The sequence below is a fragment of the Brassica napus genome, chromosome A1 (genome assembly GCF_020379485.1).
Source record: "Brassica napus cultivar Da-Ae chromosome A1, Da-Ae, whole genome shotgun sequence".
Taxonomy (NCBI): domain Eukaryota; kingdom Viridiplantae; phylum Streptophyta; class Magnoliopsida; order Brassicales; family Brassicaceae; genus Brassica; species Brassica napus.
The window spans coordinates 6,620,138-6,642,780 of NC_063434.1; the positions used below are offsets into that span (position 1 = coordinate 6,620,138).

The window sequence follows — 22,643 nt, forward strand, 5'->3', positions numbered from 1 at the left end:
TTTTTTAGTTTATTAAACAAATTTCTAAAATAAAAATTCCAGAAAAGGAATTATTTTTAAAAATTAATAAATATATAAATTAATAACATGTCATAGCCTCAGCATTATTAATTTATAGAGTTTTACAGTATTTTAATATAGGGTATTTGACTATTTGGTATTTGGTTTGATTTTGTTTTGCGTTATTTTACACTAAAAAAATTATTTTATTAAAAGTAAAATATTGTTTTCTAAGTTATTATATTGCATTATAATACGGGTTAATAAATAAAATAAATATAAATATTTATTTTTGAAATATGTATTAAAATTACTCTTTCCAAATCTAAAATATGAATATATTAAAATTTCCAATTACATTTTTCATAATCACCAAAATTGTTTTGTAAATATCCAATTACATTTACTAAATAATAACAATTTACTAAATAATAACAATTTAAAAATATGTTTTATAATTACAGATTTTATAACATTATGTTTCCAAAATAATAATAATAATTCCAATAAAACATTTTAAAATAAATCATTATAATCTTAGATTGAATACATTTTTAATCTATTAACAATTTTAACATAAGTAAATGTTCTGAAGGAATATCGCAAACATAATCAACAAAAGGGTATATGAGATATGATAATATGCTAAAATGTTTCTTCTCAAGTCTGACTTTACTTTGAAATAAAAATCATAGTTATACAGAAAGTGTAAGCTTGAGCTTCGACCCATGCAGATTGTCTAGTAATCTGGTAATATACGACACTAGGTTAAGATCCGCACACATGCGGGATGAGATTATATATATAAATGATTTTTACATATTAAAACAAAATTTGTGTTCATTTACGTATAAGGTACATAATTAAATTAGAGTAATCACATAAATCAAAATAATATCTCTTATTTATTGACAATCTTTTTTTTGTAGGTAAAACAAAATAATTATTTTATTTATATGGTAAATAAATTTCAATAATGTTGTATTAAATGAATCGTAACAAGGTCACTATACAACTTTGCAGATAGATCTAAAGACACAAATAGAAGTTATAAAACCATAATGACACTTGAGCACCGATAGGATGTTTTGCGACAACCGAAAGACTCGCCTATAAACACTTGGGCTCCGATAGGAACTGTCCTAGATGCGGTGACCCTGAGGAAACCATTAATCACCTCCTCTTTGAATACTCCCGGCCCTCCAGGTGTGGGCTTTATCGGACTATTCGTCCCTTCCGGGTTACTTCCCGAGTACCTCTGTTTATCAAAACATGAACTTTTTATTTTGAAAGAAGAGAAACGTGGCCTCTATGGAACCACTTATTGAGACTTTTTCATAGATCTTATGAAAGACTCGGAATGATAAATTTTTCAATGGTAAGAATATCTCCCCTTTGGATACCCTCCAGCTAGCTTTCCTCGAAGCTGAATGTTGGAGGAAAGCAAATTTACTGGAGGAGGGAGAAGAAGAGGAGCAACATCTTGCTTCGTTGCTGGTTTTGATTCTTCATGTGGTTCCCCAACGTCCGGCCTGCCAAATCGATGCGTCATAGATCGATAATAGCACGGTCAGTGGCTTATGGTGGTTCTACAAAGATCAAATGGGAGTCGAAAGATTTGGACTACAAGGTTGCAGGAAAAGCCTATCAGCCTTCCATGCAGAGATGGAAGGACTCATATGAGCGTTGTCCTGTTTACGAGAGTTACAGTACACCGTGATTTATATCGAGACGGACTGTTTCGATCTGGTGGATATGATTGCTAACCTTACTGACTAGCCGGCCTTTGCTTCCGAGTTACTTTCCTTCCGACTTCTACGAGCCGGTTTTTTGGAGTTCAGCATCGGTCATATACCGAGGACTAGAAATTCTCTTGCAAATTCTCTCGCCAAAGAGGCAAGATGTACCGGTGTTCTTTTTTCCCATATAGATCAGATCCAGCCTGACAAAACGTCTTTTCGGAACGACTCAAGCGTGACTACCACTTGATCTTAGAAGATGGACGTCGACAAAAAAAAGAAAAAAAAAACCATAATAAACCAAGTTTGAAATATGCCTTAGCGGCCCATACCCAAATTATCTAACTTGAAGTAGGCCTAATGCCTAAGACCAATGTCCTAATTGATGAAACCAAGTGGTCCAAGCACAGTAACCCAATAACGCCATTCCGTAACAAAGTTTTCTATCACTTTCAAGCAGGCTGATACCAAGTCTGAAGTATTTTACTCGCGACGATGGGGTTTTGGTCACGGAACGAGGATATCCTGTTTTGTTTTTGATGGTTTCATTTCAAACGAGAAACAAGAACTAAAGAATTGGCTATACGGGAAAGTGAACACAAACCTCAATACGTTTTTATATAATCTAACAAATATAAATAGAGTCGAAAACAATCCACCTAAGTATGGTCTAACATTCTCTTTATATTATTTCATTCGGTTAGACTTTTGTGTTATCTTTATACTCGATTTCGCTCCTCACAAGCATCGATCATCGATTTGTACTTCAGTCCTATATACATGAGAACGCGTATGTATATATATAAATCGAACAGTTCAATTAGATTATTATTTCATATTGGTTGTTTTCTTTTCTTATCCATATAGAGGTCATTGTAAGCATGGTTATACGGTTTTGTAACACAAAAGTTTAAGGTGTGGCAAACTAAATTATTGCTCTTCTTATTATATCCAATCAATTATATACTAATACCACATCAGTCAGGCAGATGGAGGGTGATCATACATATTTCGTTGGATTCATGGCTAAAACGAAGAAGAAAAGTTCATTATTAGTTTATGGCTTAATTATTATTTATCAATCACATCAAAGCACATGTTCAGTTTAATCAACTGAAAATATAAAAATGAAAACGATAGAATTTGATTAATAAAATTAATTTTAATAAGAACGCAAATAATTGAGGCAACATAAAAAAGGAAAGAAAAGACAAAACAATGAGGCACCACATGCAGATTTTGGTACTTTAGTTCGTGGGTCTCCATCGTCACGCTTCAGCCATTCACTCTCTAATCCAGCAACAAACTCGTCGAGTTCGGTCTTAATCTGACAAGTATTGTTGGGTCCAGATTAGGCCACGTGTCGGTTTTAGTAGACAAGATAGTTGGACCGCTTGCAATGAGTGCAAACGTGTCGCACAAATGAATTGCGACATGTCTCATGTGCTTACCCATACGGAGATGTTTGATGTATCCCCCACTACAGTTATACACACTGAAATAAAATAGGAGTTTTTGCCAAAACTAACCCACAACTTGATTTTAACCTCAAACCTATACTCAAACTTGAATCAAATGCAAAACTAATCTAAAAGCTTAGTGAAATTACAGCTCAGCCCTTTGTGACCAAACAAAAAAACAGAAGCTATTTTTACGAATATAGCCCCAGTAAATCGTCTGAGTCGTCTGAGATGTTGGAAGTCGTCTGGACGACTAAAGTGTAAGTCGTCTGGTACCAGTTTATTTTAAAAATAATTTATAAATCTCGTAAAAAAATATTTTAATGCGTGAAAAATAAAAATCAAGTAATTATAAACAGTTTTAAGTGATATAAATTAAGATATGATAAAATTGATTTGTTTTGAAGATAGATGAGTGGAAGTAGTGAATCATGAAATACTTTGGTTTAGGAGTTTGGCAAACATATGTTGTAGTATTATATGTATTGTTAGGGTTAGATTTTGGAAAACTAAAATGTTTTTTTCAAAAATTAGTTTTCACCTATATGTGTTTATTTCTGTGTATAGTAAACACTTTTCAAGTTTGATTTGATTTTATGAAGTGTTTAATTAGATAATTGAGTTTAGGGGTTATGTTTAGGGTGTAGACGACTTATATTTCAGTCGTCTGTTGAATAATTTACTCGGACGACGTATATTTCAGTCGTCCACATCGTACCGAACCTTTAATTTTACCAATGTATGTTTTAACCTAACCGGATCATTTACCGGACATATAAAAGCTAGTTTAGAGGTTATGTTTAGGGTCTAGACGACTTACATTTCAGTCGTCTGGTGAAGAAATTAAAACAGACGACTTACATGTAAGTCGTCCAAAAATTCCCGCCTAAAATTTTTTAAAAAAAATATTTTCCCGCTAAAATAATTTAAACCAGACGACTTACTTGTAAGTCGTCTGGAAAGTCTTCTATTTTAGTTTCCCGCTAAAAATATTTAATTTCCCGCTAAAAATATTAAACTCTTCTGGACGACTTACATGTAAGTCGTCTGTTTTAATTTCTTCACCAGACGACTGAAATGTAAGTCGTCCAGGAAGTCGTCTGAGTCAAAAATATTTAACCTAATTGGATTTTCTGTCTCCTTATATAAAGGAAAATTTACACATTCTCTCTCCTCCTCTCAAATGGCTGCAACAAAAATGTAATGTTCATCATTCTAAAACTCTCCAACCTCTCTCTAATCTCTTTGACTTGAAAACACCAAACTTTATATGAATTTTTCAGTTTTGTCTCATGTATTTCTTACTAATCTATCTCTTTTGCAGGTTTTTAATCAAATGGTACTCATCTTCCACTAATTTAAAGGTAGATATATTAATTTTAGATATGTATTTTTGTGTGTTCTATAAATGTAGATTTATCTAATCTTCCACTCGTTTTCTCTATTTTTAAGTCATTTGAACGTTTTTGGATATGCAGGTTTTTCAGATCTGGATTTGATATGCAGGTTTTTCAGATCTGGAAGACTTCTGGGACGACTTACCTGTTAGTCGTCTGGAAGTCGTCTGGAAGTCGTCTGGACTTCTTGGAAGTCTTCTGACAAAGTCGTCTGGACTTCCAGGAAGTCGTCTGGACTTCCAGGAAGTCGTCTGGACTTCCAGGAAGTCGTCTGGACTTCCAGGAAGTCGTCTTGACTTCCTGGAAGTCATCTGGATTTCATGGAAGTCTTCTGACGAAGTCTCCCTTTCATAATAGATCTGAGTGTTTTGGTAAGTTCTTATGTCTGATTTTTCTTCATTTGGTAACTTCTTGTTGTATAAAGTTCTTACTTTTTTCCCAAACTAAAACTCTCCAAACCCACTCTAATCTCTTTGACTTAAAAACACCAAACTTTATATGAATTTTTCAGTTTTGTCTCATGTCTTTCTTACTAATCTATTTTTTTAAACCATTTGAACGTTTTTGGATATGCGGGTTTTTCAGATCTGGAAGACTTCTGGGACGACTTACCTGTTAGTCGTCTGGAAGTCGTCTGGAAGTCGTCTGGACTTCTTGGAAATCTTCTGACAAAGTCGTCTGGACTTCCTGGAAGTCGTCTGGACTTCCTGGAAGTCGTCTGGACTTCCTAAAAGTCGTCTGGACTTCCTAAAAGTCGTCTGGACTTCCTGTAAAGTCGTCTGGAAGTCGTCTGAACTTCCTAAAAGTCTTCTGACAAAGTCGTCTGAACTTCCTGAAAGTCGTCTGAACTTCTTAAAAGTCGTATGGACTTCCTGGAAGTCTTCTGACAAAGTTTTCTTCCATATCAAGTGGAATCCAAGCTTGTCTTTGTAGAGGAATGATCTATAATAGTTTTGTTTGTGGTCTGTTTTGTGAATTGCATGTCTACTCTTTTAGTTGTGAATTTTTTGTAAAATCAATAATAATGTTTTTCAAGATGTATTAAATGTGCTAACAATGTGTTTACACATTTACAAATCAATGAAATAATAGATTTCAGTACCTTTTTTCTTATCTTTGGATCTCTCATATGCAATAATAAACTCCAATTGCCTTTTTCTCATCATAATAAACAAGAATGTTGGTATCTTCATATTGATACAACATTTTAAGAATCATTTTAACCCTTCTTCCAACTCATAACAATAGTCATCATTATTGTCTATAACAATAATACTTAAGAGATGGAAACAAACAATAGTAACTAGTCAAGGCATATCATATTTTTTATAAGTTTGCATTGAAAAACTTAGTCAAATTTAGTAAAACTAAGGGAGAGAACATATTTTGTAAATATGAGTTTTACATATCTTGAAGTTACTTATCACTCTTAAAAATACAAGTTATTCAAAAACTAACGTAGAAGACTTAAAAACTAGTGGAGAAGACGCGGACGACTTCAATCTAAGTTGTCTAGACGACTAAACTATATGTCGTCTGGTCAACGCAGAGGTTATTTTTGCAATTGACTTTGAAATCTGTTATTTCGGACGACTGAAAGTTAAGTCGTCTACTATTGTTTGGTTAAAAAAAACTCCAAAAAAGCTAGACGACTTACATTTCAGTCGTCAGAGGTTAGTTTTGCATTTGACTGGATTATTTCAGAAGTTTGACTTTTTGGACGACTTACATTTCAGTCGTCTAGTGAAAATTGAAATAATAATATTTTTTTAAAAGTAGACGACTTACAGTTAAGTCGTCATAGGTTAGTTTTGCAATTGAAAAAAAAAACTTCAAGATTTAATTATATACAGACGACTTATAATTCAGTCGTCCACGAGATGACTGAAGTGTAAGTCGTCCAGGATTTACGAGGTTTGACCAGAATCTCGGAAAAAAATCTTGGACGACTTACAATTAAGTCGTCTGGTGGACGACTGAATTATAAGTCGTCTGTGTATAATTAAATCTTGAAGTTTTTTTTTCAATTGCAAAACTAACCTATGACTACTTAATTGTAAGTCGTTTACTTTTAAAAAAATATTATTATTTTAATTTTCGCCAGACGACTAAAATGTAAGTCGTCTGGGGAAGTCAAACTTCTAAAATTACCTAGTCAAATGCAAAACTATCCTATGACGACTGAAATGTAAGTCGTCTAGGTTCTTTGGAATTTTTTTTGAAACCAAACAATAGTAGACGACTTAACTTTCAGTCGTCTCAGGTTACAGATTTCAAAGTCAATTGCAAAAATAACCTCTGCGTTGACCAGACGACTTCCAGGTAAGTCGTCTACAGCCAGACGACTTCCAGGTAAGTCGTCTACAGCCAGACGACTTCCCAAGTAAGTCGTCTGACGAACAGATCTGGAAAAAAACTCGATGTCATACCTTAAATTGGTGAGATAAGTTCCTTAGCATACATAAGGCTTCTCCAAGCACACATAATCACAAACGAAAGTCACCCACCCATAATCGTTAGCTTCTATGACTCTATGAACCATAAAAATTTTAGAATCAAAATCTTGGGTTTTTTAGTTCATTGTTGAGAGAAAGTGAGAGATATATTGTGTTTAGTTCACAAGAATGGAAAAAGAAGAAGCGTAAATCGATTTTGGGAGCATTAAGAGCTTCAAATTGGTTGTTCATGGTGGTTGTGGTATTGATGACAATGGCAATCTTGTAATTACTTGAAGATGATGAGGGTGAGAGAGTAAAAATGTCATTTTCGGAAAAAAAAAATTGATGGCATTTTCGTAAATTATATGAACTTGTGGGGTGAATAGGGCAAAACCAATTTTCAAAAAAAAAAGAGGTTAGTTTTGTGTTTGACTTTAAGTTGTAGGTCAATTTTGCAAAAACCCCAATAAAATAAGCCAAATATACATTGTACTATTAACTTGACATATAGTCTATTCTATTGTTTGAATTGTCCTTATATTAGAGAATACATTCAATAGAGGAGCTACCTACATTTATTTACCTCTCATTTTTTATATAAAGTTTAGAACGCACGAAAAACGTCGGCACCTAAAACTATAGTTATGGTTGAAATCTTTCGGATGGATAGTTCTTATATCGTTAGAGCATCTTCAATGTATTACCCCATTTTTTACTTTAAAATAGTGCAACACCAAAATGGAGTATGGTTTTACTCCAATGTGTTACTTCATTTTCTACTCCAAAATAATATTTCTTAAATGATTTTATTTTTATTTTATTAATAATTGCAAATAAAATCTTATATTTATAAAAATTTACCAATTAACCCTAACTATTTTATGTTTACGATAAATAATTAAAATATAAATTATTTGAATTAAATATTTTTTATTAAAAAGTACAAGAAATCATTAAAAAGACAACATATATGTGGGTTCAACAATGAGCATTAGAATATTTTTTCCACAAATGATCAACTAATGCATTTTGTAATGAAAAATGAGCTTCTTTATCTTTGATATTCATAAATCGAGCAAGAAAATTTTGAAATCGGACATTTTCATCTTCTGTAATTTCGATACCCGGAGGTGGAGCTTCTCTTCCAAATTCAATTGGTGCATTGAGTTCACGCTCATCCATACAAGATCCAAATGTTCGTGCGTATATTCAAGCTCAACAAATACAAATAATATCAAAGCGAAATGTTGAATCACAAGATCAACAAGCTCTTTCTCAGACTTCTCCGTTTGGAAAATATTTCACCGACCTTAGCGGATCCAGAATAGATTTTCCAGATTATTAAATTACTTATTTTATGTTATTTTTATTTTAATTATTTATGTTTTCTGTTATTTTATGCATTTATTTAAAATTATTAAATAAACCTTTGTGGAATATACTATTTTCATGATATTTTATCATTTTAAATATTATTTAAGTAAGAAATAAAAATATTAAAGATTCAAAGGATCATTTTATAAATAAAAAAAGTTCAACTCCAAAATGGAGTAATGAGTAAGATTACTCTATAAATGGAGTAACCCTAGCCATACTCTATTTTAGAATTGAAAATGGAGCGGGGTTGGGGAAGATTTTACTCCATAATGATGTTTGGAGTTGAAAATGGAGTAGGGTTGGAGATACCCTTACGAACGTTGAAGGCATTCTCTAGCTGGACGTATCTGTCCGCAATGCTGATTTTGTTTTCTTGGATAAAGAGAAAAATAAAATAATAAACAAAACAAAATATTACTTTACAGGCTTGTTAAAGTAGGTCAATATGTTTGTATAACGGTGTGGTCAATATGGTTTATGTAAATCATTTTTTTCAAAAAAACTCTCTCAAAATTACCCAATTTTTTTATTATTTATGATAAAAAATCAATTATAATATTATTTATAAGATTACATAATAATAAAGATTCAGTAGAAAATTTTGATACTGATGTTGTTTTTAGTTTTAAATAAAAACTTAAATTATTATTTTTAAAGACAACTAGCGCAATTATAATTTTTATATAAAATAAGCTACTGACTATAAAATTTCAATAATGGCATATAAAATCTCAGTAATGGCGTATAAAATTTCATATTTCAGATATATAAAATATTTTTTTATTAAAATATATATTTTAAAAATGAATTTAGTATCATTATTTTTTTTGTTTGTAAAATATAAATATATTATATGTATCCCGTATTTAAACTATTCATGATAAATTAGATTTTTTGTCCGCACATGCGGGGATAATTTTTTACGAATACTTATTAGTTTATAATTTATTAATTCAAAAACCAGTATGATAATATATGAAATTTCATATATATATATATATATACATGTATATATATATATTTATTATTGTATTAAATTTTTAAAACACTCACATATTAAAAATATTTTATAAAATATCCTTATTCAAATGTTTTTTTCTCAATTAATTTTAATTATATTTTTTAATCATAATTTTTAAAATATTATTTCCAGATGAAAACATAATATATAATAATTAACTTATTTTTAAAAATATATTTTATTTTGAAAATTTATTATATAATTTATAACAAATTACCTAATATAACTTAAAAATCTAATATTACTTATATAAAATTCGTTTTAATTAATTATATAATGAATTATTTACAAAATTTTATTTTTCATTAATATATAACTACACATCTTTGTTTTTTAAACCTAATAAAAGAAGGAATAAAAAATGATGTACGTGAGAACATATTGAAAATAGAAACTGTAACAACATGTTTATCTTGATAATATAAATTCATAAAATAAACCATTAAAATATGTATAACACTATTGCATCAACGGGAACATTGAGATATACACTAATTATATATATTTTTTATAATATGTTTCTTTTTTTGGTTAATTTTTATTTTTACTGTAAATATTTTATGATTAACTAATGTCTAAGCTAATTATTTATTAAGGGTACAACGATCGTTCTAATTTTTAACGTGAGAGATCGAATGCGAAAAATCACTTGCAAATAATAATGTAGATAAAATAGATTATAACAAATATTAATTATATATAATATTAGTTAACTATATCTTTTATGTATTAGCATTTGCATATTGTTATAATATAAGATAGATTACGATAAATATCACTTACATATTCTATTTATATTATTATTTAACTGTAATATAAAAAAAATACTCAAAAATAGAGATTATCTTGATTTATAGTATAGATTATATCCTAACACTTACTAATACTTAATTTAAAATAATAATATTATCCAAATTAATGAACTACTGATTCAGCTAAAAATTACTAAAACATGATAAATAATCAAAATTCCTTAAAATCATGGAGAATATGACAACTAAGCTAATTCACTTCTCAAATAAAAATTACTAAAGCATGATAAATAATTAAAATTTCTTAAAATCATTGAGAAGATAACAACTAAGCAAATTCACTTTTCAAATAATAGTATAGATTGATGTTACTATTCATAGTTTGTTTCGAACCGGTTATTTTAAACGATTCGTGTGTTCTGAGGAAAATATTAGAAAGAAAAAAACTTTTAGGAAAGTAAAGTCAAACTTATCAAAATTACAATATATTAGTTACTGTATTGGTGATTTGACGTGAACTAAATGCAAACAGTACTCTTCACATCTAATTTATATACTCACACATGCTCATCATCATTTTTCGATCTTTCAGTCATAAGAGCCATAAGACAAATCAAGAAGAGATCTTGAAACATATTGCAACTTTCGCAACATGTTTTAATTTTTGACTTGTAGTAGGTTCATAGAGATACTTAGCACAAAAATAGAAGCATCTATACATTTTCCTTTTAACATTAAGATAAATATGCGCAAAGGTCGCAGATTAACGATTAGCCGGAGCGAGCGGTTTCTATGGGATCATCATAAGTCCAGTGACCGTCACATGGATGGAGAAGCCGCCGTCGAGATGGAGCTCATGGAAGAGGATGTCTGGTCGGCGATGGAGGCTCATGAACAACCAAACGCATGGACCATACGCTCCCCCAAAACGACGGGCGGTGAACGGAGACACAACGGAGGCGGCATGGGTGGCCTGGCCGATAACAATGATGGACGGAGGAAGAAACACGTGGCGAGTTCTGCGCCGGTGAAAGTGCCTGAGTGGAGCAAGATCTCAAAGGAAGAGGAGTCTATCGAGTCATTACATAACGACAATACTTCTGACGTGGGTGATGGTGAGATGGTGCCGCCTCATGAATACGTGGCGCGTAGCCGTAACGGTGACGGTAGCTCATCAATGTTTTTAGGCGTGGGGAGGACGTTAAAAGGAAGAGACATGAGACGCGTTAGAGACGCCGTGTGGAGCCAGACCGGGTTTGATGGTTAAGTAGGTACTTAATTTAATTACGAATATATATAAATACAATTTGTACATAGACTTGGAGTAATTAAGCACCATACAATATAATGTCATTATCATGTTAAAAAAATGGATTATTTTCCGTGGAAAGATCAAAACCGTTAATGACGGCAGAAAACAAAAAACAAATATTTTTCTTACACAAACAAAACTTGTGAGATCGAGCAAACCACATTGTCCCCATCGTGCTTCTTCTTCCTCTAACCTAGAACACAAGATATTCAGAAAAAATAAATAAAAAACCTAATATGGGTTGCTTCAGCAGCAAACATCGAAGAACACAGAGTGACGTCGTCAATGGAAACGTACATCGGTCAATTCCGACAAACCAATCACAAACTCATGTCCCTCGTGACGTCACCGCACATAGCTCAATTCCGACAAATCAATCGCAAACTCATGTCTCTCGTGACGTCACCGAGCCTCAAATTCCGACAAGGACTCAGAATCATCATCATCATAATCCACAAGAACAACAAGAATCCAAACCCGTCAATCAGCAGATAATCGAAGAGTATCAGGTTTTCAAACCATTGAAACCCATCGCTCTCCTAGAAACAGAGACGATCCTAGGCAAACCCTTCGAACAGATCAAGAGACTCTACACGTTAGGTCACGAGATAGGCCGAGGGCAATTCGGTATAACCTACACTTGCAAGGAGAACTCAACGGGAAACACGTACGCGTGCAAGTCCATACTCAAACGAAAGCTAACGAGGAAGCAAGACAGAGACGACGTCAAGAAAGAGATTCAGATCATGCAGCATTTGTCAGGGCAACAGAACATCGTCGAGATCAGAGGCGCTTACGAGGATAGACAGTCGATACATCTTGTGATGGAGCTGTGCGGTGGGGGTGAGTTGTTCGATAGGATCATAGCTCAGGGTCATTACTCGGAAAGAGCAGCTGCTGGTGTTATTAGATCGGTGCTGAATGTTGTGCAGATATGTCATTTCATGGGTGTGATGCATCGTGATCTCAAGCCTGAGAATTTCTTGCTTAGTAGTAAAGATGAGGACGCTATGCTTAAGGCTACTGACTTTGGATTGTCTGTGTTCATTGAAGAAGGTGAGATGTGTAACCAAATCCTCTTCTTATTTGCTTATTGTTTTAAATTTCTTAAGACTTTGATGAATGTTTGAGTTATGGTGTGGGTATAGAATAGACTATTACTTAAAGAATCTTAGCTCATTTTGTTATAGTACATATTGCTAAGCTTCAAGTTATGCCATTTCAGTTAGTTGATAATCTTGAATTCATTTAATCTACAGGGAAAGTGTACAGAGATATAGTAGGGAGTGCGTACTATGTTGCTCCTGAAGTATTAAGACGAAGTTATGGCAAAGAGATCGATATTTGGAGTGCAGGGATTATTCTTTACATCTTGCTCTGTGGTGTGCCTCCTTTTTGGGCAGGTAATATAAAAGCTGAGAAGTTGTTTTGAGTTTGTTTGTCCATTTAGTTATGTTGTTGTGGTTGTCACATTTTACGTAGAAACTGAGAAGGGGATATTTGAGGAGATAATAAAAGGAGAAATTGATTTTGAGAGCCAACCATGGCCATCTATATCTGAGAGTGCTAAAGACCTTGTGAGGAAGTTGCTCACTATGGACCCTAGGAAGCGAATCTCTGCGGCACAAGCTCTTGGTAATAATGTCCACTTAATCAATGATTAGCTGCTAAACAAAATATTAAGTGCGGTTGTGTAATGTTTTCATAGAGCATCCTTGGATCAGAGGCGGAGAAGCACCGGATAATCCTATTGATAGTGCTGTGTTATCTAGGATGAAGCAGTTCCGAGCAATGAACAAGCTTAAGAAGCTAGCTCTAAAGGTTAAAGAAACTACAAACTTCTCTTATAGAAGTAATCCGTCTCTTCTGTTTTGCATGATCATTGGTTGTGTTTCTTGCAGGTTATTGCTGAAAGTCTATCAGAAGAAGAAATCAAAGGTCTTAAAACCATGTTTGCGAATATGGATACTGATCAAAGTGGCACTATCACTTACGAAGAACTCAAAACCGGGCTGGCTAGACTCGGTTCTAAACTCTCTGAAGCTGAAGTTAAACAACTCATGGAAGCTGTTAGTACTTCTATTCTCTCACATTCTTCTCTTGAAAAGACAGAACCTGAGAAGATAAGTCTTTTTAAATAATATGTTTTCAGGCTGATGTAGATGGCAATGGAACAATCGACTACATTGAATTTATCTCAGCAACGATGCATAGATACAGATTGGACCGAGATGAGCACTTATTCAAAGCTTTCCAATACTTCGACAAAGACAATAGCGGGTACGTTCATGGAGAAAATATAGACTTAGAAGTTAGAACTATTGTGAGATACTAAGATGGGTTTGGCTTACACAGGTTTATCACAATGGATGAGTTAGAGTCAGCGATGAAAGAGTATGGTATGGGAGATGAAACTAGCATAAAAGAAGTTATAGCAGAAGTAGATACAGATAATGTAAGTTCTGTTTCCCTCTACATAGAAACCAACTAAAGAAGTTCTGAGCCAAAATTCATATTAACGGGTCTCTTGTGCAGGATGGAAGAATAAACTATGAAGAATTCTGCGCGATGATGAGAAGTGGTACCACACAGCCACAACAAGGGAAGACTTCTTCCATTCCATTGACTGATTAGTCGAAAAAGGAGGAATATAACATTAGTATTGATTCCCAACATTTGTCTTAGATTCATTTGCGTAAAGTGTTCCAGTCCTAAACCGATGAAAAGTTTTAGAAAAAAGTAGTTTATGTTTTTAGAATATTCAATCATTTGACTTGAGATAGATTTCATACAAGTTGCAGAATAATCTGGCTTGGGAACAACTTTTTTATTCATGTGAATCATCGAGAAAAACGTAACAAACAATCTGCTTATCAAGAAGAGCAACACGTTGTTGTGTTTTTATTTGAAAGAATAAAAGGTTATTCAATCAAAGTGGTACATCAGGTGCATATATAGAATGAAACTAAGAAACCAATAATTGAATTCAGTATGATCTTCAGCTTGGATGGTTATTGTTGAATGTTGAGTTCTTGTCCCGAACCAAGTAACCAAACTTTCGTTGATATACTTGAACTGAAAGAAATCTGCTTTGTATGTTCTTATTCACAAATTTGAGAAGACCAGTCGGATCTAGAGGATTCTCACCATCCCACCTGAATTTCTCTTCTCCATGTGATTGTTGCGTAGAATGTACATCAAAGAAGAAATGGTTTTGGAGCGGTAAGGTTTGTACTAGAAAGGATATGGATAATATCACTTCATGTCGTATATATTACAGATTTTAAACTAAATTTATGATACAATGTATGAATATATATATATATATATATTTTTTTTTTTTTTTGACATATATATATATATATATATATGTATATTGTTTTTTAATCACCAAATCAATTAACTAAACCAATCTCATGTGGTTGTATCAATCAATACTATTAAAAAAGAACAAGTCTTAAAAAATCTACCTATGAAAGTTGTTTGATTTTTTTCATTTTTTGGTCCAACCTATAATATAAAATAAATATCATAACATGCATTTATTATAACAACAACTTAAAACTTATTACATTTTAATATATAACCCATGATTTCCAACAATTATTATAACGACAACTGTTATCCTTTTACATTTTAGCAACCCACATTATTTCAATCACACGAATGTACAAGATATCTTGACTTTTAAAACATTTAATTTAAATTCTTGATTTTTGAAAATTTGATTAAAAATATATCAGATGTTTTATATGTTAGTTTAGTTATACCAACATATTTTAATATTTTTACATTATATCAAAAGAGATAAAAAAATTTGAAACATAGGTTTATGTTTGGATTCGCGAGTCTGAGTTCTTCGGATCTTAAATGTTTGGCATAACTAAATATTTTAAGATCGATAGTTTAAGTTATGGTCGTTTTTTTTTGTTTCAGATTGGTTCGGACTCATAATTCAAATATCTGTAAAATAAATTTAATTTTTAACTACACAACAGGTTCAGATTGGTTTGAGTATTAGAATTAAAAAAATACAAAGTACCTAAACACAAAAAAAAAACTTGAAACACAAAAATACCTGAAATTCAAACAAATAACTGAAAAATATTCATATACTCAAAAGATCCAAAATTTTACCCGTAAACCTAATCCAAAGAACCGAAAACACCCAAAATTTTACCAACCCAAAATATATTTTTCTAAAATTGAAATTTTACCCATAACCCCAAACTATAACCAAAAACCCGAACCAGAAACTTAAAAATATTGGTAATGTCGAAAACATATATGAAATACCCAAACATACCTAATATACATAAATCATTCCATGTAATACTTTTTTTATTATTTGAGGAGCTTTCATAAAAAATAACTTTGGCTTCATGTGTTTATTACATGTGTGTCATTTCCTAGGTGTCATCACCACATGCATTCTTACTTCATTTTTTTAAAAGCCCTTTCTCAACTAGACTAATTACAAACAAATGCCACTGGTCATTACATTATAGTATAAGATTTTCGATCAACATTACATTACATACGGATTTAAAAAAAATGAATATTTAAATAAGGCAACATAATATTACCATTCAAAGAGAGACTTTATTGTTTGTTCGAAAACTTGGAATTGGTTCATTTAAATAAGACAATAAAATATATGTGTGTTTATAATCATTTACGCTTGAGTAAATAATTGGTTCTTTAAACTTCTTTATAATCTATTCTTTACGGTTTGAATTGGTTCTTTTAGCTTGATATGCCGATTTGTATGAAAATATCATAACCACTATTACAGTTCATATCTAATCCTGCAACAAATTAACCATGTTTATCATAATGTTTTGAAAAACTAATATGAGCTTCAAATCGTTTTATGATCTTTTAGATTCAAGTCAACGAAAATCCCTTTTTTATTTCCAAAACTTAATGCTTCAAATTTTAAAGGAAACACAATTGACTTGATCACGGGATCGAATACATTATAGAAAAACAAAATGAGAATGTTAACGTATTCAAGGAAACAAAATTCTTAGAATTGAAATACTTACCTTAATCAATCGGAGAATATTTGTGAAATTAAGTTTGTGTGACCATAACTTCATTTTGTTACCTATTTGACGTTCATAATAAGGCCGACTTAAGAAGATTACTAAGATCACATGTAAATATTTGTGAAATTAAGTTTGCGTAACCAGAACTTCATCTTTCATAATAAGGCCGACTTAAGAAGGTTACTAACATTGATGGGTTTTCCAAAATTATCTTCGACCCCATTGGTGTTCAAGAAATTGATGTTTTACGATTGAGGTAATACATGCATTCACATATTTTGTTAAATAATATTTTTAATTTTTCAAGATGATCTCTTTGCTATTGCTCATAATATGATTGCAAACGAAGATTTCTGAAGACATTATTGACAACAGTTATTTTGTCTCTATTTTTCATTTTCTTTTGTTTTCTGATACATTGTTCCTTTTATATTTTATTAGACTATTGCTTATGTTTCATTTAATCTTATATTTATAATTTACCTTAATGCAAACAAATATACAATTTAATTTTAAAGTGCATCGCATATAAATTTATATTATATACTAAAATTCTTAACTATAACACGTACTTTCTTACATATATTTTTTTATTATGATTTTAATTTTTATTATGTTTACATATTAAAAGTTATAATACTTTTAAATCTATTCGTTCTGTGCAGGCCGCGGATTATCACCTAGTATTTATTATTTTAGATGACGAGTACATTTTTTAAAAAGATTTCCCGGCTCCCTTATCAAACATGTGACATACATGAATTGAATCAACAATATCTAATTGTTTTCGTGTTTTCTTTTACCATGCCAGGTACAATTATAAGTCTGTTATCTTTTGGAGGCCACTTAGAACAATGTTGAAATCTGAGTGACCGAGTGAATTCATTTCAAATGAGAAAATACTCTACTGAAAAATCTTTCTCTTTCAAATATCATTCTTGTCAGAGTCCGAGTATACATGAGATTAACTTCTTGAAGAGCTTTGTTAATGTGGATGGTAAATACATCACATTTGTTTTAGGAAATTAGAGTTGTGTTTTTTCCATTTGTTTTTATATTTTGCTTATTTTGTTACCTCTAAATTTTAAAATAAATTTTAAAACTCATAAAATTGTAGCATATATTAATTTATCATTAGATACCCACCAAACAAAGAATTGAAGACACTCTTGGAAATAATATAGTACAATTTATTGAAAAAATATACTATGAGCCTTGTACATTTAAGAAAATGCTCAAATATAGTACAATTTGTCTAGTATATGAATGTTGTATGATCAACAATATAATATAGTTTATCAAAAAGTATAGATTATAACATTAGCATTTGTATAGTCAGAATATCATATCAAAAAAAAGAGATGAAAGTGTAAATTTCCACATAATGAAAAAGAATTTTACAAGTGATGAATTAAGTTATATTTGGTTTGTCCATTATTTTAAAACAAAAGTCAACAAAGTTGTTGGCATGGATTATGTCGTATATAGTATAGATTTTATAGAAAAATAATAATTTATTTCTTTACATAATTTTTTGAAATGATAATATTAAAACTTAACATACTTTTATTGTAATTAAGATTTTAAATGTTAAAATCCTTTAATTAAGTTGGTTTGGATAAAAATATTTAAAATATAATTTATCTAACAATAGTTTATTGTATCGATACCATAGATAGAAAGTTTAATTTCTTAAATAAAATTAGTTGAAAGTTTTTCGAGTTAAATTTTTAGTTTGTTGGTTTTTATACAAACCAATTAGTTGGTTTAACGCTAATTGGTTTAACGTTAAAAGAGTGAAGAATCGACTAGAATGGTTAATTACGGTGGGTCCAACCGAAGTCGTAGTCGACTGGAATCGTGCTGACCATTAAAATGGATTCGAATTGATAGGTAGAAAACAGATTTTGATACAGAAGCTAACAAGTAGTGTGCCACGTATCATTATTTATCTTAATTATGTAGGATCATAAGTTTCTTTATAACGTAGACCAAGGTCTATGTCACTGTGTACGGTTTAGTAAATCGAGTTCGGTTCAACCAAGTTCATTAACCAATAAAATCGTGTTATTTCATATTCGATATTAAAAAAAAAAGATATTGTCAAGTTATATTATATTTTTAAAATAAAAACGTAAAAATAAATAAATAAAAATAATAGTAGTTACAGATTTTTTTTAAAAAAAAATTATATTTTAACGTCGTTAGCAAAACACTAAACCCTAAATCTTGAATCTTAAACTTTTGAGTAAATCATAAACTTTTGGATAAATCCTAAATTATAAATTAAAAACACTAAACACTAAAACACTAAACTCTAAATCTTAAACCTTTAGTTGTTTTAGTGTTTAGTGTTTTTATTTAGAATTTAGAATTTATCCAAAGTTTTAAGGTTTAACCAAGGGTTAGAGTTTAGGATTTGGTGTTTTTCTGACAACTTTAAAAACATTTTTTAAAGTATTTTTTATTTAACTAATACTATTTTTATTTATTATTTTTTTATTTTAAAAATATAATATAATTTGACAATATTTTTTTTACTTTTTTAAAAAATATCGAATATGAAATAACACAATACTATTGGTTACTGAATTTAGAGGTTTGAATCCAAGAATAAATCAAGTGATTTTCATCTAATTAAAAGTGTTAACGTCTTTAATCTTTAACTACACACCACTGCCCTTGTTGTCTACACGCCACCACCATTATTGTCTCTCTCGTTTACGCATTAAATTAAAAGTTACAGTCTACCTAACGTTCTATAATTTAACTAAAATTATTTGCCGTAATAGCTTAAAAAGCTTACAAGTGTATATTAAAATCAGAACCTCATAAAATGTCGTCCGTTAGATATTATCTACTATATTTTAAGAACGTCTTTGTCCTTAATAATTCATTGTGGGTCATGTGATTCAATATTTATTACTCTGTAACGCCATCTTTATGTTTTATTTATTTCTTGCGACTTTCGACTTTATTCTATGCATGGGCCCCGTTTCTTTTATTTTGAACTTTTTCGTTGGAATCTTTTTAATGAGTCTAATCGTATTCATAGCATATGTCATTTGCTTCCAAAAACTCTTTAGTGAGATCAGTAAAATATATCGTTATCATCATACACGGTATTGTAACGTATGGTATCATGATTCATGCATGTTGAACAACTTGAGTTATAGCTATTTCATTGGTTTAACATATGAATGTATATCATTCCATGAAATTAAAACAGAGATTAAGGTACGATTTCACCATTTACTAATCATTACATTACACACACTCTATCATATCATACATCCATTCCATCATCAACCCCACCACAAACCCAAAATCAACAAAGAAACAACATTAACATTAATTAACTCAAAAGACCACTACCACATAATTAAAGCATTAAGGCTAAAACAACACACAAAAAGAAGAGTGCATATGTGGTCACCACTATGATGCTGCATACATCATCATCATCACCCTTCATTTCATTTTAACTTCTTAAAATATAATTTTATTCATCTTGGTTCGATGCCAAGAAAGTACAGAGAGAACCCCAAACACAAAGAGGCTCTCTCTCTCACACCCTTTGCAATCTCAGTGAATCTTGTTTGCCAGATTGCACTGCTTCCTGATCTCACCCTTGGAACCAGTCAAAGGGTTGTTCTCGGACAAGATCTGGATGGCTCTAGTGAACTCCTTGAAGAAGTAAGCCTGGTCCTTAGCCATCTTCTTAACAATTGGTCTGGTTCGTTTGTCGTGTGCGAGCTGGTGGTCCACAAGGAGCAAACCCTTGTTGTCTAGGATGTTACGGTAGTAGTTGTTGTCTAGTACCATAGGTGTACCGCGGTCATTACGCACATACTGGACTGCCTTTGGGTCAGGGATCGAGTCGGGACACTTGTGGAGCATGTGAGGGACGTGGTCCGGGTTCAAGGATGGGTCCACCTCAGGGTACAAACGGTGCACCAGCTTCACACAGTGAGTTCTTCCGACGCTGTGTGATCCTACACACGTGATATAACAAAATGTCAAAATCGTACAGTATCCAACTTAATAAAAGACCTAAATAAATTTTTATTGGTGTACTCCTATACTATTTTTAATTTTCTTGACCAAAATAACCTTGTGCTATGGTCAATGGACCAGGACTTAGCAAAGGGTATTATAGTCTTTGGGAGTTAGTTTTGACTTTGGACCGATCCGTTTTTACCAGGAGATATCGGATAAGGATTATTTTCAGTTTTCCAACTCAGATCGCATATTTCGATGAGATCCGAGGAGACTAGTTCAAGTGGTTAATTGATATTCCTAATTTTTAAGAATGTTTCATACTTTCGTGCATGAGTAAGTTTCTTGAACTAGGGCATATGAGCAAGACTATTTCATTGGATGGTGATAGACTTTTTTGACTTTCGAGCGTTATATTTTTGGCAGACACTAGGTGAGTAAATAATCAAGGAAGAGGAAAGGTAATGGTACCGAGGAGGGCTACAAGGCCGGGAGTGTCGATACCGATGGACTTGAACTTCTCAAGAACGACGGAGATACTCTCGTTGTGGTCGGGAAGGTAAGACTCAAGCATATCAGTCCTGCTCTTACGTCCATCTCTCCTTCCTGTTTTCAAGGGAATATGTGGTCCTCCCACCTACTCAAAATCACACACACACACACACACTTTACATAAGATTCACCAAAAAACAACATGCAGTTTCGTAATCAGAGAAATAAACGGCATGAAATTTAACTCACTGCTTCGATGCCTTCTCTTGCGGACAAGACGAGGATGTCGGAACATGAGACAACACCAGGGCACTCCCTCTCGAGAGCTTCTTTAATCTCCTCAATGTATCTAAAGTTTCTCAGACCGAAGCTCCTGTCGTGTTCTTTCTCTCCTAGCTCTCTTCTTGTTGAATCCAGCAAAAGCGACGCATCACATGACTATATGCAACAAAACAAAACATAGTAAATCTTAAGCTCTGTTTCAGTTAAAAAAGCAAACCTATAGCTATATTTTAACACAGAGATCAGTACTTATCCACTAAAATTATCCCAAAAAATATACGAAACTCCACCATGCAAAGAGAGATAGAGAGAGTACGGACCTCGACGGCGCAGTCGTGGAAGATGTTACGGAGCCAAGAGAAAGCGGTGTTCTTGTGGCGTTTGTAGAGGAGTTTGACTTGTTCACGGATGATGTCTTCAGCCTGAGGACACGTGTCCTTGTAGAAGTTCATCATCAAGCCTGGCTCCTCCTCCATTACAACTGCTTCAGTTGTTGCAGAGAGTGCCCAAAGGCAAAGCATCGCCACCATCATCGCACCTTTTCCTCCCATTTTTTCTCTCTTTCGTCTTCTCTCTCACTACACTCTTGAGTTGAGTGGATGAGCAAGCAATGCAGCGTCCTTAAATAAAGGAAAATAGTGTTTTCTTCTTTATTTTTCAAACAAAAAAATATTTTATTAATTTGGAGGTTATAGTAAACTAAGGCAAGTAGGTTAGGTTTTCACGTTTCCACGAATCTATTTATGTCATTGATGATCATCCTGATACTAATAGACCATTAAGCTCTACTTTCTGAATTATTCGTGTTTAACTTTTAGAAATCAAATTATTATCATAAGACTACAATAGTTATTAAGAATATTGTATTGCGTACACTTACTACTACGAAAAATTTGTATGCACTTTATACAACAAAAAAAAAAGAATTTTGCATTCTTTATTGACGGGACAACTGAATTAGTGTAAGTTTAAATTTCAAAGAAACAATTAATAATATTAGTTTCTTAAGCAAATATTTATGTATGAACGTTGATGTTAAGTTCTTAACTGTTGTCTTATAACCTACTTCGTGGAAATTTACTTGAAATTACCTTACGGTTTATAAACATACATTTTTATGGAAAAATTAAACTGGGTAAGAAATTTAAAACCATTTTGTATTATTAATGCTAGTTGGCTACGTAGTACACAGTGACAGTACCTATGAGAAAATACATAAGTTTGTTGGAGATTTTAAAGTGGATGGCATTTTGGATAATTTGTATAATTTAAAAGGGTGTTTTGGTTAGCTAAACCAATAAGTTTTGGATTTTGGTCTCACTG

General features: G+C 31.9%; 3 protein-coding genes across 3 annotated transcripts; 2 read left to right on the top strand and 1 right to left on the bottom strand.

Annotated features, from left to right (window-relative positions):
- Nucleotides 1–10,636: 10,636 nt before the first annotated feature.
- On the top strand, nt 10,637–11,574 carry BNAA01G11770D. The gene has a single exon (XM_013787496.3). It carries the CDS (start codon nt 10,930–10,932, stop codon nt 11,449–11,451), a length of 522 nt encoding a protein of 173 aa, XP_013642950.1. The 5' UTR covers nt 10,637–10,929; the 3' UTR covers nt 11,452–11,574.
- Nucleotides 11,575–11,691: 117 nt separating this feature from the next.
- Nucleotides 11,692–14,261, top strand: LOC106347882 (calcium-dependent protein kinase 15). The gene is made up of 8 exons (XM_013787495.3): nt 11,692–12,552; nt 12,756–12,899; nt 12,979–13,131; nt 13,205–13,317; nt 13,398–13,565; nt 13,649–13,776; nt 13,852–13,951; nt 14,032–14,261. The coding sequence occupies exons 1-8, from the start codon at nt 11,733–11,735 to the stop codon at nt 14,128–14,130; spliced, it is 1,725 nt and encodes a 574-aa protein (XP_013642949.1). The 5' UTR covers nt 11,692–11,732; the 3' UTR covers nt 14,131–14,261.
- A 5,506-nt stretch (nt 14,262–19,767) lies between these two features.
- LOC106347881 (peroxidase 42) lies at nt 19,768–22,063 on the bottom strand. The gene is made up of 4 exons (XM_048740584.1): nt 21,641–22,063; nt 21,288–21,476; nt 21,018–21,183; nt 19,768–20,542 (listed from the first exon to the last, which is right to left on the bottom strand). Exons 1-4 carry the CDS (start codon nt 21,869–21,871, stop codon nt 20,133–20,135), a joined length of 996 nt encoding a protein of 331 aa, XP_048596541.1. The 5' UTR covers nt 21,872–22,063; the 3' UTR covers nt 19,768–20,132.
- Nucleotides 22,064–22,643: the final 580 nt, after the last annotated feature.

Bases quoted from the DNA above. Each gene is read 5' to 3' on its own strand.
- BNAA01G11770D (XM_013787496.3), top strand. From the start codon at position 10,930: ATGCGCAAAGGTCGCAGATTAACGATTAGCCGGAGCGAGCGGTTTCTA.
- LOC106347882 (XM_013787495.3), top strand. From the start codon at position 11,733: ATGGGTTGCTTCAGCAGCAAACATCGAAGAACACAGAGTGACGTCGTC. The intron at 12,900-12,978 runs GTAATATAAAAG...CATTTTACGTAG, and splicing joins TGTGCCTCCTTTTTGGGCAG to AAACTGAGAAGGGGATATTT. The intron at 13,777-13,851 runs GTACGTTCATGG...TGGCTTACACAG, and splicing joins TTCGACAAAGACAATAGCGG to GTTTATCACAATGGATGAGT.
- LOC106347881 (XM_048740584.1), bottom strand. From the start codon at position 21,871: ATGGGAGGAAAAGGTGCGATGATGGTGGCGATGCTTTGCCTTTGGGCA. The intron at 21,184-21,287 runs GTGAGTTAAATT...GATTTTGAGTAG, and splicing joins CAAGAGAAGGCATCGAAGCA to GTGGGAGGACCACATATTCC. The intron at 20,543-21,017 runs GTACCATTACCT...TCACGTGTGTAG, and splicing joins CGGCCTTGTAGCCCTCCTCG to GATCACACAGCGTCGGAAGA.